Raw genomic sequence first — 18,827 nt, forward strand, 5'->3', positions numbered from 1 at the left:
AACATTTTCTAACACCGTATACAAAGATAAACTCAAAATGGATTAAAGACCTAAATGTTAGATCAGAAACCAAAATACTCCTAGAGGAAAACACAGGCAGAACACTCTTTGACATATATCTTAGTAATATTCTTTTGGATCTGTCTCTTAAAACAAAGGAAATAAAAGCAAAACTAAACATATGGGACCTAATTAAACTTAAAAGCTTTTGCACAGCAAAGGAAACCATTGACAAAATGAAAATCCAACCTACTGAATGAGAGTATTTGCAAATGATATGATCGATAAGGGGTTAATATCTAAAAGATATAAACAGCTCATACAACTCAACATCAAAACAAACAAACAACCCAATTGAAAAACGGGCAGAAGACCTGAACAGACATTTTTCCAAAGAGAACGTGCAGATGCCCAACAGGCACATGAAAAGAAGCTCAACATCACTAACCATCAGGGAAGTGCAAATCAAATTCACAATGAGGTATCACCTCACCCCTGTCAGAATGGCTATCATCAAAAAGAACACAAATAACAAACGTTGGTGAGGATGTGGTGAAAAGGGAACCCTCATACACTGTTGGTGTAGCCACTGTGGAAAACAGTATAGAAGTTTCTCAAAAAACTAAAAAAAGAACTACTGTATGATCCAACAATTCCACTCCTGTGTATGTATTTGAAAGAAACAAAAATGCAATACCTGCACCCCAATGTTCATAGCAGCATTATTTACAGTTGCCAAGATATGGAAATAACCTAAGTGTCCATCAACAGATGGATGCATAAAGAAGATGTGATATATGTATACAATGGAATACTACTCAGCCATAAAAAAGAATTAAATTTTGCCATTTGCAACAACATGAATGGACTTGGAGGGTATTATTATGCTAAGTGAAATAAGTCAGACAGAGAAAGATAAATACTGAATGTTATCACTGATATGTGGAATCTAAAAAAATACAACAAACTAGTGAATATAATAAAAAGAAACAGACTCAGGTATAAAGAACAAATTAGTAGTTACCAGTGGGAAGAGGGAAGGGGAAGGGGTAAGTAAGGGTAGGAGATTAAGAGGTACAAACTATTATGTATAAAATAAGCTACAATGGACTTGCATGGTGGCGCAGTGGTTAAGAATCCGCCTGCCAATGCAAGGGACACGGGTTTGATCCCTGGTCTGTGAAGATCCCACATGCTGTGGAGCAACTAAGCCCGTGTGCCACAACTACTGAGCCTGTGCTCTAGAGCCTGCGAGCCACAACTACTGAGCCCACATGCCACAACTACTGAAGCCCGCGCGCCTAGAGCCCACGCTCTGCAACAAGAGAAGCCACCCCAGTGAGAAGCCTATGCACTGCAACAAAGAGTAGCCCCAGCTTGCTGCAACTAGAGAAAGCCCCTGCACAGCAATGAAGACCCAGTACAGCCACAAAAAGAAGACTACACACACACATACACACACACACACACACACACACACACACACACACACACACAAAAAACAACAACAACAACAAAATCTACAAGGATATATTGCACAACACAGGGAATATAGCCAATATTTTATAATAATTATAGAGTGAAATCTTTAAAAATTGTGAATCATTGTATTGTACACTTGTAACTTATACAACATCAACTATACTTCAATAAAAATCAATGTAATTCAATTCACCCTATTAACAGATTAAAAAAATGAAAAAATATAGGATCATTTCAATAGATGCCAAAAAAGCATTGGACAATACCCAACATTCGTTCATGATAAAAACTCTCAATAAACTAGAAATAAAAGGGAAATTCCTCAACCTGATAAAGAGCACCTATGAAAAAACCTACAGTTAACATCATACTCAAGAATAAAAGACTAAGTATTTTCCTTTTAAGATAAGGAACAAGAAAGTACGTCCACTGCCACACTTCCATTCAACATTGGACTTGATGTTTTAACTTATATAATAATTAAATAAAAAGAAATTAGAAAGTCATACAGATTGGAAAGGAAAAGGTAAAACTGTCTTTATTTACAGACTATGTGATTGCATATGTAGAAAAGCTAATGGAATCTTCAAAAAAGCTACTAAAATTAATTAATGAATTCAGCAAGGTTGTAAGATAAAAACTCAATATACAAAATTATTTGATTGTATTTTTATATACTGGCAACAGAAATCTGAAATAGACATTTAAAAAGTACCATTTTACACTAGTATCAGAAATATAGAAATTAGGGATAAATTTGACAAAAGATATATATTGACAAAGACAAAAGATGTCTGCAATAAATTAAAGAAGACCTAAATAAATGGAGAGATATGTCAAATCATCAAATAGAAGACTTACTATTGCTAAGATGTCAGTTCTTTCCAAAATGACCTATAGATTCAAAGCAATCTATCAAAATCCTAGCAGAAATTTTTGGGTAGAAACTGATAATCTGATTCTAACATATAAATGAAAATGAAAAAAATTGAATAGTCAAGTATGATTGATTCTTATTATTCACGATAGCTATGGTTTATAAGTCTGTTAACATTGAAATAGTGATTACTGGATCATCGTTCCTAGGGGAAGTACAGGGTTCGTTTCCTGAGAGCTTCTGGCCACAACATTTCGCCAATCGATACAGAACCTTGTTTTATGGGTGTTTCTGTTTAAAGACACCTTATTGAGTATATATTGTTGATTCATTAACATTGAACTCACAGCCAACAGCACTGTTACTCATGCCTGAATGAAGCTCATCTAACTTTCCTCCAAAAGGCACATCACGGCCTTCTTGCCTTAGGAACACTAGACAGCACTCCAACACTACTGTTAGGGGCCATTTTACACAGTGAGGTCACCAATAGAAAGCACAAGAATTTAAAAAAATATGGCCCTAAATAGAACACCAAAAAAATGCCTATTTACAGTATGAGAGCTAAAACAAGAAGTCAGAGCATTGCTTGTTTGACCTTCACTGGGAAAGTGCGTTAGGTGGCTCAATTTTTTCACCACTCTGTACGGATCCATGAATGGCCCTGAAAATGCTACAAGTATTGATTTTGGGTTCCAAGAAAAATTTTATCAAGTAGGTGAATTTGCAAATACAGAATCTGCAAATAATGAGGATCAACTAAAACTTTGAAATAAAGTGTGGGGATCAAATTATCTTACTTGAGGACTGACTGTAAAGCAGCAGTAATCAAAACAGTGTGGTATTGGTGTAACGATGGACAACACCTGAGCAGAACATAGTCCAGAAATAGACCCACACGTATATGGTGAAGTGTTTTTTGACAAAGGTGCCAAGGCAATTCATGGGGAAAAAATAATGTCATCAACAGACGGTGTTTCAACAATTGGATTGCCATGTGCCAAAAAATGCACATTGACCCTTACATGACCCCATATACAAAAATTTATTCAAAATTGATTTTAAATGTTAATATAGAGTAGAAACGTTTAAATGTCTAGATGAAAATGAAAGAAAAAATTTTGATGACCCTGGGTTTGGCAAGGATTTTTTAAATAGGACACAAAACATAAAAGAAAAACTCAGTAAATTGAACATCATCAAAATTAAAACATTTGCTCTTCCAAATACACTGCTACCAAAGGGAAAAGGTCAAGTCACAGACTGAGTTAAATATTTGCAAATATATATCCAACAAAGGACCTTAGAATTTATAAAGAATTCTTACAACTCAATAATAGAAAAATAAACAGCCCAGTCAAAATGGGCAAAAGATTTGAATAGACACTAAACCAAAGAAGATATATAAAGAAGAGATGCTCAAATTTATTAGATACTAAGGAAATACAAATTAAAGCCACAATGAGATACCACTATACTTCCACTAGATTGGATACATTTTAAGATATTGACCGTGCCAAGTATTAGCAAAGTTGGGAACAGAATTCTCATTGTTCCTGGTAGGAATGTAAAATGGTTCAACCACTTTGGAAAACAGTTTAGCAGTTTCTTACAAAGTTAAGTATGTACCTACCATAATTCCACTTTTAGGTATTTACTCAAAAGAAATTAAAGTTTATATCCAAACAAATGTTTATAGCAGCTTTACTTGTAATAACCTAAAACTGGAAACAGCCCAAATCATCAACAGGTGAATTCTTAACAAATTGTGATATATGCATACAATGTAATACTACTAGGCAATGAAAAGAATGAACTATTGACCCATGCAGCAAGCTGGATGAATGTCAAAATAACCGGGTTGAATGAAAGAAATGAGACCACCCCCCCAAAAAAGAGTACCTATTGTAGGATTCCATTTATATGAAATTTTAGAAAATAGTAACTAATCTATGATCAGCAGATTAGTGGTTGCCTGGGGCCAAGGGGAGAGAAGGGACAGAGGGAGGGATTACAAAGGGGCACTAGGAAACTTTGGGGATTTGGAGGTGATGGTTATGTTATCTTGATTATGGTGATGATGTGTTGATATGTCAAGTTTACCAGCTTGTCTGTGTTGAATATGTGTAGTTTATTGTACGTCATTTAAATTCAATAATATATATGTATGTATATATATGTATTTTCAGAACAGGGTGGTTTGGGAAGGTAACTGGTGCTGAGACAGAAGGCTGCAAGAGAAGAGATTGGAGAGTTATGGAACAATCAGGGAAGGCTTTGGGGAACAGGGGTTTTTCTAGCAAGTCAAAGAAGAGAAGAGAAATGTAGAGCTTGTTGTCTTTAGGGGATGCTAACTGTACAGACTGCCTATTTGGAATAGTTTGTTTGGGACATTAGTGGGGGATGAGGAAAGGAATTTAAGCTGGAACAAATTATGGAGTGATTTGATTCTCAAGCTGAGTTCCAGCTGCTGTCTTTGGTGGATAGAGGGGCTGAACACAGCGCGTCAAGGGGAAAACCACATTTTAGTAAATTGACCGTGGCAGTAATATATACATAGGATTAGAATTAGGATTAGATAATAGGTGCAGAAATACCATCCATCCATCCACTCATTCGTTCATTTATTCATTCAATACTTAACTGATTCCCCTCTATGAGCCAGATGCTCTTGTGGTGTGTGGGAGAAAAGTAAGTGTTTCCTCTTATATGTTTGAGACCCAAGACCCTCCAAGAACACTCAGATCTTGGCTTCCCTTGTGCTCTGCACGTGCAGAGCAGGACATGGACGATGCAGTCAGTTTAGAGTTCAAATCAGTTCAGTCAATTCAGTGCATGTGTTTCTTATGCCCGTGGAGTTAATTAGGAGATCACAGCAATAATCCCCGCCCCAGGGAGGAGTTCATGACCGAAGATGGGGATTGGTGGGTGAGGGGTGTTAGAGTTTAAACTGATAAATAACTTAAGAGAGGAAACCTGGTTTTGCAGGGAAAGCAGTGAGTCCGGGCGAGAGCCCACACAAGTGGTTGGATGCAGCTGGAGATGAGGGTTAGAGTTCAAGAAAAATGCCTGGTTGCATATGCTTGGTGGTGGTAATTGGCCCTGAAGATGGATGGAATCTTGGAGGGAGGAAGGGAGTGTGGAAAGGGGAGGTCAGTGTCTCAGCCCACAAAGCTGAGCACGGGGCAAGTGCAAGAGCGAGCAGACTGCGTGCGCGCACACAAAGGCGGCTTTGCGGGTAAACTTGTTAGGAATGCAAATTCCCAGGCCCCACTTACCCCACCCCACCCCACCCCAGACCTACTGAATCAGGGACTCCAGGGATGCAGCCTAGGAGGGTGTCTTTTAACATCCTTTTGAAGCCCTCCAGGGGATTCTGGTCAAGTTTGAAAAACACTTACCCGGCTGTTTTAAACTAGATCTCTCCCTGGGAGATTCCACTCCTCAGGGAGTTCGTATTGAGAACGGTGATGATGTGACTGACAGCCGTTTGGAAATTGCAAAGCGCTCTGCATTGACTAGGGCATTATTCGTTCACGCTTATTTATTATTTTGATCAACCTCATTCAGTCAGATTTACTTATGTTTTCAGGCTTTGTTTGGGGGATCCTCCTCTTTTCCCCTTCTGAAAAGAAAACTAAAATCTCGTTCGTGAATAGGAGAACTGGTTGAAAAAGAATGAAGCCGTTGGGAGAGGAGGGACACAAGGCACAGCTGGAGTTTGCCTGGAAGGACAGGTTTGTTTTCCTGGGTGACATTGGGTTGGCGGCGTTTCTTCCAGCAGAGAAGCACAAGGCTGATGGCTCACATTTACTGCTGAAAGTCTTTAAATCCAAACCGCAGCTGTCAAAATAAGATTAGGGCTTTCGGACATGATGAAAGAAGGGGGATGGTCCCCAAAATGCAGGCTTAGGTTTGGCAGGTGTTTGCAGAGCCCTAACTCCAAGTGAGTTTTCGGGGTTGGAGCAGGCAGAAATTGCATTGTTTCCCAGCTGAGTGGGATTACAGCTCTAATAATACATTTCTCTTCTCTTTCGCTGTGATACATAATTTCTGATTTCTACATCTCAGGCTAAATAGCAGCAGGAGCCGTAAAAAAGAGTGGAGCATGTCTTTAAAGGTGTTCATTTTGCTTTAAGTCCAGAGGAGAAATTAAACTGTCATTGGTGTCAATAGCACGCCGTGCGGCTTGTCTAAAATTCTGAAAAGTCAGTAAAAAGCCTTTGATTTCGCCCAGGATGATATCAGGCACAGCCACTGCAGTCTTTGTCCCGTGCTTCTCATCCAGTGTAACCAGATGGAAGTTTTCCAAGTTCTTCGGGGAGGCGCTGTGCTAGGGTTTCAAGATCACACACTGAGGAAGGCCCTTAAATCTAGAATGGCTGTGAGCCTCAGGGGAACGCTAGGGAAGGATTTGAGCATAGCCCTGGGGCTCTTAGTTATCAAATCCTCACTGATTTATTTCATTTGGGAAGACTGAGCAGATGCAGTTAACATCCCTCCCAAAATTCTCCAGGAAACAAGAGAAGCCAGCGAATTTTGCTGACTATCAGCTATATATGCTGACATTTGCCCTCTGGCAAGGCATTGTTTGAGTTTGTTGAGATCTTTTGTTATAAAATTCAAAGTTGCCTACTATGCTGTGTCAGATCAATTCAGCAGAGAACTCACAAACCAAAACTTAGTCACAGATACATTGATGTCATTTAAAGAAATCTGAATCTAGTGGGGGGTTTCATAGGCACCCAATAAAGTGATATTATATTAGGATTGTGATGTAGGCAAAATTTGGTTGGGGTTCACCTTTCCTCCATGCTTAACTAGGCCTGCACCACCAAGACCTTTCTTTACCCTAAACTAGGAAAAAAGGAGACTAACATTTGTGGAGTACCGACCACACTATTTAAAACAGAAGCTCCCTCTCCTCCATACTCCCAACCTCCCTTTCCTGCTTAATTTTGTTCTATAGCACTTCTAAGATGTAACGTAGTATATATTTTTACCTGTTTATGTTGTTTATGTCTAGCCCCTGTCCATGGTATGCTAGTAGATGTTTAACAACCAGGTCTCCAGGGGGAAACGCTCCAATTTGTAATGTTCACCCATTCCTGTGTTGTCGATACTACCACCATGGCTGATTTCAAGCTACCCGCTTGGCCTTGCTGAACGCAGAGTTGGGAAGAGGTGGGCACGGTCTGTCAGTGTGAGTCAGTAGGAGCTGGCGTCCCACTTGAATATCTGCTACATGGGGACAGAGATTGATTGAGGTTTGGTTTTGTTTTGTTTTGCGGTACGCTGGCCTCTCACTGTTGTGGCCTCTCCTGTTGCGGTGCACAGGCTCCGGATGAGCAGGCTCAGCGGCCATGGCTCACGGGCCCAGCCGCTCCGCGGCACGTGGGATCCTCCCGGACCGGGGCACGAACCCGTGCCCCCTGCATCGGCAGGCGGACTCTCAACCACTGTGCCACCAGGGAAGCCCGACTGATTTTTTTAATCCATTTTATTCACTGTTTTTTTCCCAGCAGTTTGAGCAATTTGACGAAGGAATGAATGAATGAATGAATTCAGTCATTCAAATATATTTTTAAAAATTGACCACATGCCAAACACCATGCTAGTTATTTGAGCTGGAGGGCTGAACAGACCAAGCACTGCCTTCAAATGGCAGGGGAAGTAGACATGAAATTAACAATTGCAAATTAGTGTTAAGTTATAACTGTGGTAAGGGAAACCGTGAAGCTGAACTTGACCTCTAAAAGGGAGTGGTCAGATAAGAGTCCCCCCATCCCTGAGTACTCCAGGCTGGTGACTGTCAAGTCAGATCAACACATGTCCACTAAGCACCTGCTGTGTGAAGTGTGTGGCATCACAGGCACCCTGAAGACCACCGAAGACTTACCCTGTGCCTTTCAGAGTTTACAGCCTGGGTAAGACTGATGAGTGAGGAATGACTGACAGCCCTGTATTTCAGGTGTTGGGTCCATTCATCCATTCACAAGCACTTAATGAGCACCTACAATGTGCCAGGCACTGTGCTAGGTACCAGGGATGCAGCAGACAGCAAGGCAGCTGGCTCCTTAGCTGTCATGAGAATTCTGGTGTCTGCAGCTGGGGGCTGGCTCCCCCGATGTCATCGTACTCTTCTGGGAGAGGAATATCTCTTGCTGGGGACGAGGAAAGGTACAGAGACTCGGGAAACATTTTTTTCCCCATCTCACTCATCTTCCCAGGACCCCATTTCTGATGGAGGAGGTATTTTAGGACTCTAGGAACATCCCTGTTGGGAGGCAAGGGGTATGGGACTTTGTCACTGTTCGTTCAGTAGACGAACACTTATGGGGCACCAACTACATGCGCTAGGACACTCGGGAACCAAAACTGAGTCAGACCAGGTCATTCTCATGGGGCAGACTGACCTGTGATCCGGTCCTTCTAATACTGTGGGCTAAATGCGTAAGTGCTGTAGTGGAGCTGTGTGTATAGGGCTAGAGGAGCCCAGAGGAAGGAGACTCTAAGCCCAGCCACGCTGAAGAAGGCTTCCTGGAGGAGGTGACATCGGGCTGAAGTCAGTAGCCATGAGTGAGGGTAACGGGGTAGAGAAGGCTTGGAAGGGTAATGGGAACTCTGAATCCACTGCTTCTCCAACGCCCACGGTTTTATCACCCTTCAGTGAAATCCTCCCAGGCTGTGAGAAAAAGAAGTGCTGTTTTCCTAAAGAATAAGGGATTATCCAAAAACATCTGTATTTGTTTCAAATGGAAGCGGCCACTGCCAGAAAAACAACAAAGTTGTTTTGTGAGAACCTAGTCTGTATTTATGCCTTACTCTTTGTTTAATTAAATTAATCCTCCATGGTTTCCTTTGGGGCAGTACAGATCACTAGTGGCCGTCAACCCCCAGTGTTCCAAAAACAGTATGAAAGGCCTGAGGCCAACTGGCAGGCCTGCTGTTTGTGGGATCGTTCTTCTGGAACGCAAGCCATGATCCTCCTGTTCCTACCACACTTTGCACCCTCACTTAGTGTCCGGGGTCTTTTAGCCACTTGGAGAGGGGTCCAAGGACAGCAAAAAAAATCTGAGATTTGCTTAAAAGAAGAATCTGAGCCTGCAGACTCAGTTGATAAAGGGGGAGGCTGACTCTTGCATCTGGGGCCCTTCCCCTTGGATGATGGTGAGGACATTTACCCTGTAGTTCAATGGCTCTCAGCCTGGCTGCACACTGGAGTTATCTGGGAGCTTTAGCAAACAGTGTTGCCTGCATCCCAGACCCAGCTGTCTGATTTAGGGGGTTGGGCTGGGCATCAGGATTTTCCAAAGGTCCCCAGATGGTTCTAATGAGCAGCCAAGGTCATGCTCTGGTAGATGGGACCCTGTAGTGATGCATGGCTGTCCTGTTCCAGAAGGCATAAGCATCTCATTGCCTCTCTACCTACCTTATGGGGGGAAGTCTTGGGGGAAAAAATGCTTATTGCTTCAAGATCCTGGTTCACTGCTTTTATTTTATTTTATAAAGACACACTTTATTTTGTATTTTTTTAATTTTTATTTTTGGCTGTGTTGGGTCTTGCTTGTTACGCGTGGGCTTTCTCTAGTTGTGGCGAGCAGGAGCTACTCTTCGTTGAGGTGCACGGGCTTCTCACTGTGGTGGCGTCTCTTGTTGTGGAGCACGGGCTCTTGGCGCACGCACTTCAGTAGTTGTAGCACACGGGCTTCAGTAGTGTGGCTCGCGGGCTCAGCTGTGGCTCACGGGCTCTAGAGCGCAGGCTCAGTAGTTGTGGCGCACGGGCTTAGTCGCTCCGCGGCATGTGGGATCATCCCGGACCAGGGATCGAACCCGTGTCCCTGGCACTGGCAGGCGTATTCTTAACCACTGCGCCGCCAGGGAAGTCCTCACTGCTTTTAAGATGCTACTTTCAAAGGGGTTCTTTTGTAACGTTGACTTTTTTTCATTATTATAAAAGCTCTTGGTATAAGCACTTGTTAGAAAATTCAAAAACAGATCATTATAAATAAGAGAAAAAAATTACTTAAACTGCCACCACTCCTTTGTGACCACTGCTAGGCAGGATTCCTGCTGGACACAGAGAGGAGGCAAAGCAGCTGTGGGAGCGGAGAAGGGGGACCCAGGTGGAGAAGCTCCTACCCCCCACCTTCAGAGATGGGCTTCGGATTTAGGGGTACGTTGTTCCAGTGTATTGCGGTGTCATTTTCCAGCCATCAGGACTTTGTGCAGGGTCGCTCTCCTCCCAGTTAGGGAGCCTAGCAAGGGAGACACAGTAAATACAACACTACATAAATGCCTACGTAATTACCATTGTGATACATGCCAGGAGGGAGAAGTGCAGGGGTGCACTGACATGCACTGACAGCTGGTGGGCGGGGCCAAGAGCTCTGAAGAACAGTTGAAGGTCCTCATGTCAAGGGGTTGATTTTCCCATCAACATGCAAGCAAACCCAAGCTACTTTGGCTTGGAATTCAGAAAACTACCACTGTTCCCAAAGTAGTGATTTTCATTTATCTGTTCTAGAAGTCCTTTATATTTCCCAGAGCTAAAAGAAACTGTGATGCAACCAGAATTATCCTTCCAAAGCTCAACTCAGGTGAAATGGCCCATCTCCCTTTTTAAAAGGCTTTTACCTTGAGTGGTCCCCACTGCCTGCTGAACACAGTTCAGACCACACAGCCTGGTTCCAGGCCCTCTGCCATCTGGTGTCAACTGTCCTTCCAATGCTCCCTCCTGCTACTTCCCTTGGAATTCCCAGAGTGGAGTTCAGCTGCCATGCCTGTCCTGCTTTCCTCTGTTTCTGCACATTTACTGTGCCCTCAGCCCTGGGTGCCATTTCCCTTTCTCCGTTCTCTCCCGCCTGTCTGCCAGCCTTTTCTGATGGATCCAGCCTTGGCTGGCAGTAACCCATCCCCGTTCTGAACTCCCATTGTATTGGCAGCACCTCTCTTCTGGATTTCTAGCATGTTCTATCTTGTAGTTTAGTTATTTAGGATGCATCTGATAGCTACTCTGGGCTTCTCAGTCCTCAAATGGGACTAGTTTGTTCTACCTAAGGACCTTTGCATTCACTGTTCTTTCAGTCAGAGCCACTCTTTACATCCAATATTATTAGTTTCAGGTGTACAATGTAGTGATTCAGTATTTTACATTTTCATTATATACCTTTTGAAATAATCACCACACTCAGTCCAGTTACCACCTGTCACCATACAAAGTTGTTACAATATTATTGATTATATTTCCTATGTGTACATTACGTCCCTGTGACTTATTTATTTTATAGCTGGAAGTTTGTACCTCTTAATGCCCTTTACCTATTTCATTCATATCCTTAACCCATCCCCTCTGGCAACCACCAGTTTGTTCTCTGTATCCATGAGTCTGTTTCTGTTTTGTTATGCTTGTTCACTCGTTTTGTTTTTTAGATTCCACATATAGGTGAGATCATATGTACCTGTCTCTCTCTGTCTGACTTATTTCACTCAGCATAATACCCACTAGACCCATCCATGTTGTCACAAATGGCAATGTTTCATTCATTTTTTATGGCTGAGTAACATTTCATTGATTATATGTAGCACATCTTCTTTATCCATTCATCTGTTGATGGACACTTAGGTTGCTACCATATCTTGGCTATTGTGAATAATGCTTCAGTGAACATAGGGGTGCATATATCTTTTTGAATTAGTGTTTTTGTTTTCTTTGGATAAATTTCACTTCTGAGTTTTTATCAGAAATGTTCTTCCTAGAACTTCACATTACTAACCCTTAGAGTACAAGCTGTGTGTCTGCAGGAACCCCTTTATCTGTTTGGTTCACCACTACATCCCCAGTGCCTGGGATAAAGTAGGTGCTTCATTGACTGAATAAATGAAAAGTATCTGATGATTCAGATGTTTCTTAGGTCTCTGGCTTAAGCTTGTAACTAGCTGTAAATTTTGTCACTCTAATTATTCACCATGATTTTTGCATGAGCTGAAGTTTTTTCTGATTCTTGCTATTTTCCTTGTATCTGGATCCATGGGAAATCTCAGTTGGAGTTCCCAGTTGGAAATATAAGATAGAAATAGACTGGTAAGAGAGGAATTTGCATCTATAATTTTTTCATCTACTTTATCGATTTGGGAATGAAAATAATTCTTTTAGCATTTAAAAACCAGAATCCTTATTTGTGGAATCTTAGACCTAAATGTTTTTTAATCTTATGATGTAGCTTTTATTTTAAACAAATTTAATGCATTTGATAGAGGTGATGAATATATCAGCTTGTATCCTTTTTTTTTTTTTTTTTTTGCGGTACGCAGGCCTCTCACTGCTGTGGCCTCTCCCGTTGCGGAGCACAGGCTCAGTGGCCATGGCTCACGGGCCTAGCCGCTCTGCGGCATGTGGGATCTTCCCGGACTGGGGCACGAACCCGCGTCCCCTGCATCGGCAGGCGGACTCTCAACCACTGCGCCACCAGGGAATCCCTATCTTTTTTATCAATTTGACGTTTTATAATTATCTAAAAGCATAATAAACTATAAAACTCAAAGACCTAGGAGATTACATTAAAGCGTAGCCATTGGACTCAGGGATTAATCCAGCTTTCTATGTATTAAATGTTTACCATAGCTGTCATAGTGGTAACTTTTAACCAGCAAAAACCAATTTTTAATATATTCAATCCCTTCAGTGCTCTTTGATTTTCTCCAACTTTAATGGTAAAGTCACTCAAAGAGCTAGTTATGAAACCAAGCCGTTCTCCTTGCTGAGAAATAATGCCATCATGTCGGCCTGTTTCTTCAAAGGAGAGACTGAGTCGGTGATGGAGTGAAAATGCCTTTAACCTTTTCATCCTCTGATAGATTCTTAGTTCCACAGCAGTAAATGCACTGCTGTGAATGTGTTCTTACATTGCGTTTGAGTAAATAGCCAGGGCCCAGCACTAATAAATATTTGACCAAAATAGAATTGTTAATAGCCATACATTCACTTCTCCCTAGTAATCTTTGTCACCTCTACCTAACCTCCTTTGGCTTCCCATTTTCCTCATTTATGGGATAAATAAGTAGAGCACAAAGAGGATTTTGAAAGGTCCTTCTGATAGAGAAATGGAATGAGGAAAACTATGTCCAAAAAGACTAATGCAGATTTGGTAATAAGGGGCTCTTCTAGACCCGCCATGTTTTTGGTGGAGTATCAGGTCTTTTCACTGTGCTCTCTCAGCTTCTGCAAAATGTCAAAGACAGCACCAGATTACCTTGGTGAGACTCTGATTACAGGGCCTTTTAGTTCTCAAAGAATGGGAATGGTACTTGATGCAGACAAGCGCAAATACCTGCTTGTGATAACTTCAGTCCTCAAGAACCATCCAAATGTTTTCAGAACACTTTCATTGAGACGGGAAAAATACAAATTCCTGGGGTTTTTAAATTAATTTATTTATTTGGCTGCACTGGCCCTTGGGTGCAGCACGCAGGATCTTTGTTGCCTTCTGCAGGATCTTTAGTTGTGGCATGGGGCTCTTTCAGTTCTGGCATGTGGAATCTAGTTCCCTGAACAGGGATCGAACCCACGTCCCCTGCATTGAGAGCACCGAGTCTTAACCACTGGACCACCAGGGAAGTCCCACAAATTGATGTTAATTTTAAATTATTTAATGCATTTAATAGAGGTGAATAATTTCAACTTTGAAGAATGAGTTTTTCTATATACATAGAAACACACCCGAGTGTTAACAGCGGTGGCCTCTGGATGGTAGGACTGTAGGTGGGGGATTACAGGTGAATTTTCTTTTCTATTTTTTTCTGTGTTTCCCAAATTTTCCACTATGATCTTATAACGTTTTCAATGTTTTTAAAGGTTATTTTAAAAAATTAATTTATTTATTTTACTTATTGATTTTTGGCTGCGTTGGGTCTCCGTTGCTGCATGGGCTTTCTCTAGTTGCGGTGAGCGGGGCCTCCTCTTCATTGCGGTGCGCGGGCTTCTCATTGCGGTGGCTCCTCTTGTTGCGGAGCACGGGCTCTAGGCGCGCAGGCTTCAGTAGTTGTGGCGCACGGGCTTAGTTGCTCTGCAGCATGTGGGATCTTCCCGGACCAGGGCTCGAACCCGGGTCCCCTGCATTGGCAGGTGGATTCTTAACCACTGCGCCACCAGGGAAGCCCTAAAGGTTATTTTGACAAGTGCTGTAGAGTTGCCTGTTGATGGCTGAGGGTCACCGAGGGTCACCTCCTTGAGAGCCATGTTCTAATGGTATGGCTTTGCCCCAGTCCAGGACCTGTGTGCAGCAGAGGACCACGGCTGCGAGCAGCTCTGCGTGAACCTGCTGGACTCCTTTGTCTGCCAGTGCTACAGTGGCTACACCCTGGCCGAGGACGGGAAACGGTGTGTGGGTGAGTATCCCACCCAGCCTTGCTTGATGGGGAAGCACAAGAGAAGCTAGGAAGAAGGGATGGGGGCCCCACGTATCCAATTGCTCTCCTTTGAGTTTCAACAAAGTGCTCCAAGTTCTCTGGCCTAGTTGTTAGTCAGAATTTGAACTTTAAAGACTTCGTTTGTGGCTGAGGTTAGCATTTTCTCATTCTGGGTCCTCAGCAAAAGGCATATTTATGATAATCTATGTAAATAAAATTGTCCGTTACTGATTCCCTCGGAAAGGACTGGGCGGATTTTCATTCAGTTTGGAAGGTATGTCTGGGCTGGCCTGGCTTCACTATAGCTCACGTGTTATACACGAGGTCCAGTTGGTGGTGGGTAAGGTGGCTGAGTGGCACCTCGAAGAGGCAGGCAGCCTTCCTTCTAAGTACGGATCTGCAGTTCAGTGACAGGTCCCAGTGACCGCCAGGTGTAAGAGACCAGCTGTGTGTAGTGAGACACCACGGTCAGAGAAAACAAATGGCAGCCTTAAACGCTGGTCCTGGGTAAGGAGTCTCAAGGGCAGTGCTCAGAACTACAGGCACTGGCTCACGGTCAGCTGAGTGGTTTCCCATTGCGCGGCAGCTCCACACTGCGAGGACTGGCGAGAGGTGGGGGGATGGCATCTAATTTCTTCGGTGATGGATAATGGTTTTCATCAGCACCTGCAGGGCAGACCAGTGAGTCCCTAATATGCATGTGGCACCTACCAGTTTGTCTGCAAAGCCCTTTAAACTTGCACAGCCTCATTTATCTTTCCACCAACAAACAGTGCCTGGCAAATAGTAGGTGTTCAGTAAACTGAGCTGGATACTTATGAGGCGGAAAATCCATAAGGAAAGGAAGGCAAAGGACTTGACTGACATCAGAACTGGATCCTTCATTTTCTAACTCTGAATCCTACATGTCCTGTTCCAAATTCTGTTGTTTTCAGAGGACCTGTTCTGTTTTGCTTCCCACAAACAGTCGATGATGATTTTTTTGCACATAGAACTTACGCTTTCCAGCACACTGTGATTCTTAGCTGAGGATAGGAAAGGAAAAAGCAACAAAACAAAAGTGCAGGTGGGACCTGTTCTTTGCGGGTGGTGATGAGAATAAAATGGGTTTGTTTGTTTGTTTTTACACACTGACGGAGATTAAAACGGCCCTCATCAGAAGTCCACAAATGGAATTGGTCTCCTAAGTCTGCGTTGTTCTTTTCCCCCTTATTCTGTGGGTGGTGACCGTGATACGTAGCAGGGTACCACATCCATTAACACGGGCAAAAAAGAAGCCAATGTGGAAACACCAGCTTTTTTTTTTTTTCTTCATTAATTTTTATTATGCAAGTAATCTCTTTTCATGGAGGAACTTAAAACAGATGAGAAAAGCACTATTAATAGCTTGTTGTATTTTCTGCCAGAGCTTTCCCCACATAAATAATCTACTTCGAAACATTTTGTTAATGTTTACCAAAATGAGGTCATACTCTCTATTTTGTTTTACATATATATTTTTCCCTTTCCAGTTGTTAAATGGGGAGAAACTTTGGGTGCTGTTGTGTCAGAGGGAAATCAGTTGGAAGTGAGGCCAGTGGATGAGCTACAGGTTACAGGTTGAGGGTGTCTGGTTAATTAGGGTGAGAGCAGGAACAGGGAGGGCCCAGAGCTCGTGTGAGTGATGAGGAGTAGGCAGAGCAGGGCCATTAGGGGCCACGGCTGGAGCAGGAAACCAGCCTTGGCCCTTGGGAAACTGCAAGGCAGTGAGGAACCCAGGTCTCTGGGTGTTGCCAAATAATTGCCTAACGGTCCTCTGTAGTAGACAACCTTTGAGTCTCTAAGGGTTTTGCTGAAACTTCTGGAGTTTGACATTTACTGAAGAGCAACAAGCATGAGAAGAAATGCTGTGGTCGCCGGGGAGCTGGCTTGGGCTGTGTTTATTAGAGATGTGTGTTGCTCTTGCTGCTGCTGTCAGTGTGTAAGAATGTCTGCCTTCCTCCGAGCAGGGGTTCAAGCTGAAGAATGGGAAGCTGGGAGAGACTATGTGTGACCCCGGCCTGATGCATCAGATGTCCTTATGCTCATCCTCTTCCACCAAATGCCTGACCTGTTAGAGGCCGGGAGTCAGATGATTAAGTGGCCCTGGGCCTTTGTGGCCAGTTGCTTTGGTTAGGGAGACCGAACAAACTTCCAAAATGTCATTTGCTGCTCACTGGGGCTGTGCTGAGTGCAAAGCAAATGATGGAGGTGATAGAGGCCACAGGAGGTCAGAGAAGAGGGACAGACTCATGGCTAGTGTGGGACATCTGGGTGAGGAGGGAAGGGTAGCAATGGGACAGATGTCTAAAGGCAAGGGGAGACATGAGGGCAGTGACGGTGTAGAGGCGGCAGTGCGGACTGAGACCGGGGTGGGAGGGCCAGGTAGAGAGCTGGTAGATCAGGAGAGACGGTCACAGTGAGAAGCCACTAAATTGAAAGCTAAACCGGCAGCCTAACCCGAAGGCATCAATCTGAAGGGACTTGTCAAGATGGAGACTCCAGGTATCAGACTTAAAGCAGGAAATTTAGAGGAGAAACAGAGACTGTTAGGGACCCTGGATGCATTCCACTAGCCCCTGGTCTGAGTGGCCTGTGTGTAGATGGACAGAGAACGGTATGAATATGGGGAACCACAACCCCAGTTAATCCAGGAGGGTCCCAGGGTTGGAGATCGGGAGGAAGGTGGCGGAAGGGTAAGACGCGGAGATCACCTTCCTCCCCACAGATACACCAGTGTATGGCTGTTGGCTCACTCCTCAAGAGCACTCCCTTTCGCTTTCAAGGGGGTTCCAGTCTGAACGCGAAAGTATAGGATCCCCCTAGTTAAGGCCAACCTGACTTCAGCGGTCGAGGAGACTTACTCTGTTGAAGTAGAGAATTCCTGCAGGTGAGAAGTAGGGGATGAAGCTGAAGACACATCAGGTGGGGCCAGAGTACACAGGGCTTTGAAAACCAGGCTAAAGGGTCTGGACTTTATCTCTGAAAAAGAGACACTAAAGGGTTTTTTAAGTGGGACTGATAAAGGCAAAGCCTCATTTTAGGAAACTTAATCTCGTGGTAGAGGGCAGGATGGATTCCAGAAGGAAGATAGGGAGGGCTGCAAAGACCAGTTAAGAGACTATGGTAGCCCTCTGCTGAGGGGTGACAAGAGCCAGATTTGAGTCGCGACCGGAGAAATGAAGAGAGAAGGAAGGGGTGAGGAATGAGAGAAGGTGCGATGAATGAAGAGGGGGAGGAAAAGTCACAATCGAATCCTGGGCTTGAGCTTCCATGACTCTGAGAGTGATGGCAACAGTGATGAAAGAGTGATGGGTTTTTGTTTTTTGCGGTACGCGGGCCTCTCACTGTCGTGGCCTCTCCCGCTGCGGAGCACAGGCTCCGGACGCGCAGTCTCAGCGGCCGTGGCTCACGGGCCCAGCCGCTCCGTGGCATGTGGGATCTTCCCGGACCGGGGCACGAACCCGTGTCCCCTGCATCTGCAGGCGGACTCTCATCCACTGCGCCACCGGGGAAGCTGCTTCACACTTTTGAGTTAGTGGAACTTTAACTTCAAGTGCTAGAGTCCCATTTCCCTGACTGCTCATTTAACTCTGGTTAGAAATGAATTTGTTTCAACATTCAGGTGATCAAGAGTGGATTACTGACTAACGAAAGTCCTCGTTTTGCTTTAGTTGAGTCCTGGTGTTTGTAATCCATCAGCTTCCACTAAAGCTGTATTAATTTCCATCCAAAACTGTACATTTTTCAAAGACCATTTAGCTCTATCTTTGAGGGTAAAATTTTTGCTGAACTTGCTCTCCTGATGTTTACTGACTGCCTTGTCTTTTGGGGTAGCTTTGGTCCTGTTTGCATCTTACCTGCCCAAGCAGATTGTAAAGCCATGGGGGGCAGAAGCCAATTCCTATACTTTTCATCTTTCACGGAGTGGACTTGCAAAATGTTTTTCTTGAATCATTGACTGAGATTGAGTGATCACAATCTCAAGTATTCATGGTTTTTTTTTAAACTTTTCCACTTCATTGGTTTTTAAATTACAAAA

The 18,827-nt window shown here is 43.5% G+C and overlaps 1 protein-coding gene across 8 annotated transcripts in view; it reads left to right on the forward strand.

Annotated features, from left to right (window-relative positions):
- MATN2 (matrilin 2) overlaps positions 1–18,827 on the forward strand; it is a 153,878-nt gene that overhangs the window by 67,065 nt on the left and 67,986 nt on the right. For all 8 annotated transcript variants that reach the window (XM_059042461.2, XM_059042463.2, XM_067017944.1 and 5 more), the window contains exon 5: positions 14,624–14,746. In XM_059042461.2, coding sequence (XP_058898444.1) covers positions 14,624–14,746 — 123 coding nt within the window. The remainder of the gene's footprint in view (positions 1–14,623; positions 14,747–18,827) is intronic.

The sequence above is a fragment of the Kogia breviceps genome, chromosome 17 (assembly GCF_026419965.1).
Source record: "Kogia breviceps isolate mKogBre1 chromosome 17, mKogBre1 haplotype 1, whole genome shotgun sequence".
In the NCBI taxonomy this organism is placed as follows: domain Eukaryota; kingdom Metazoa; phylum Chordata; class Mammalia; order Artiodactyla; family Physeteridae; genus Kogia; species Kogia breviceps.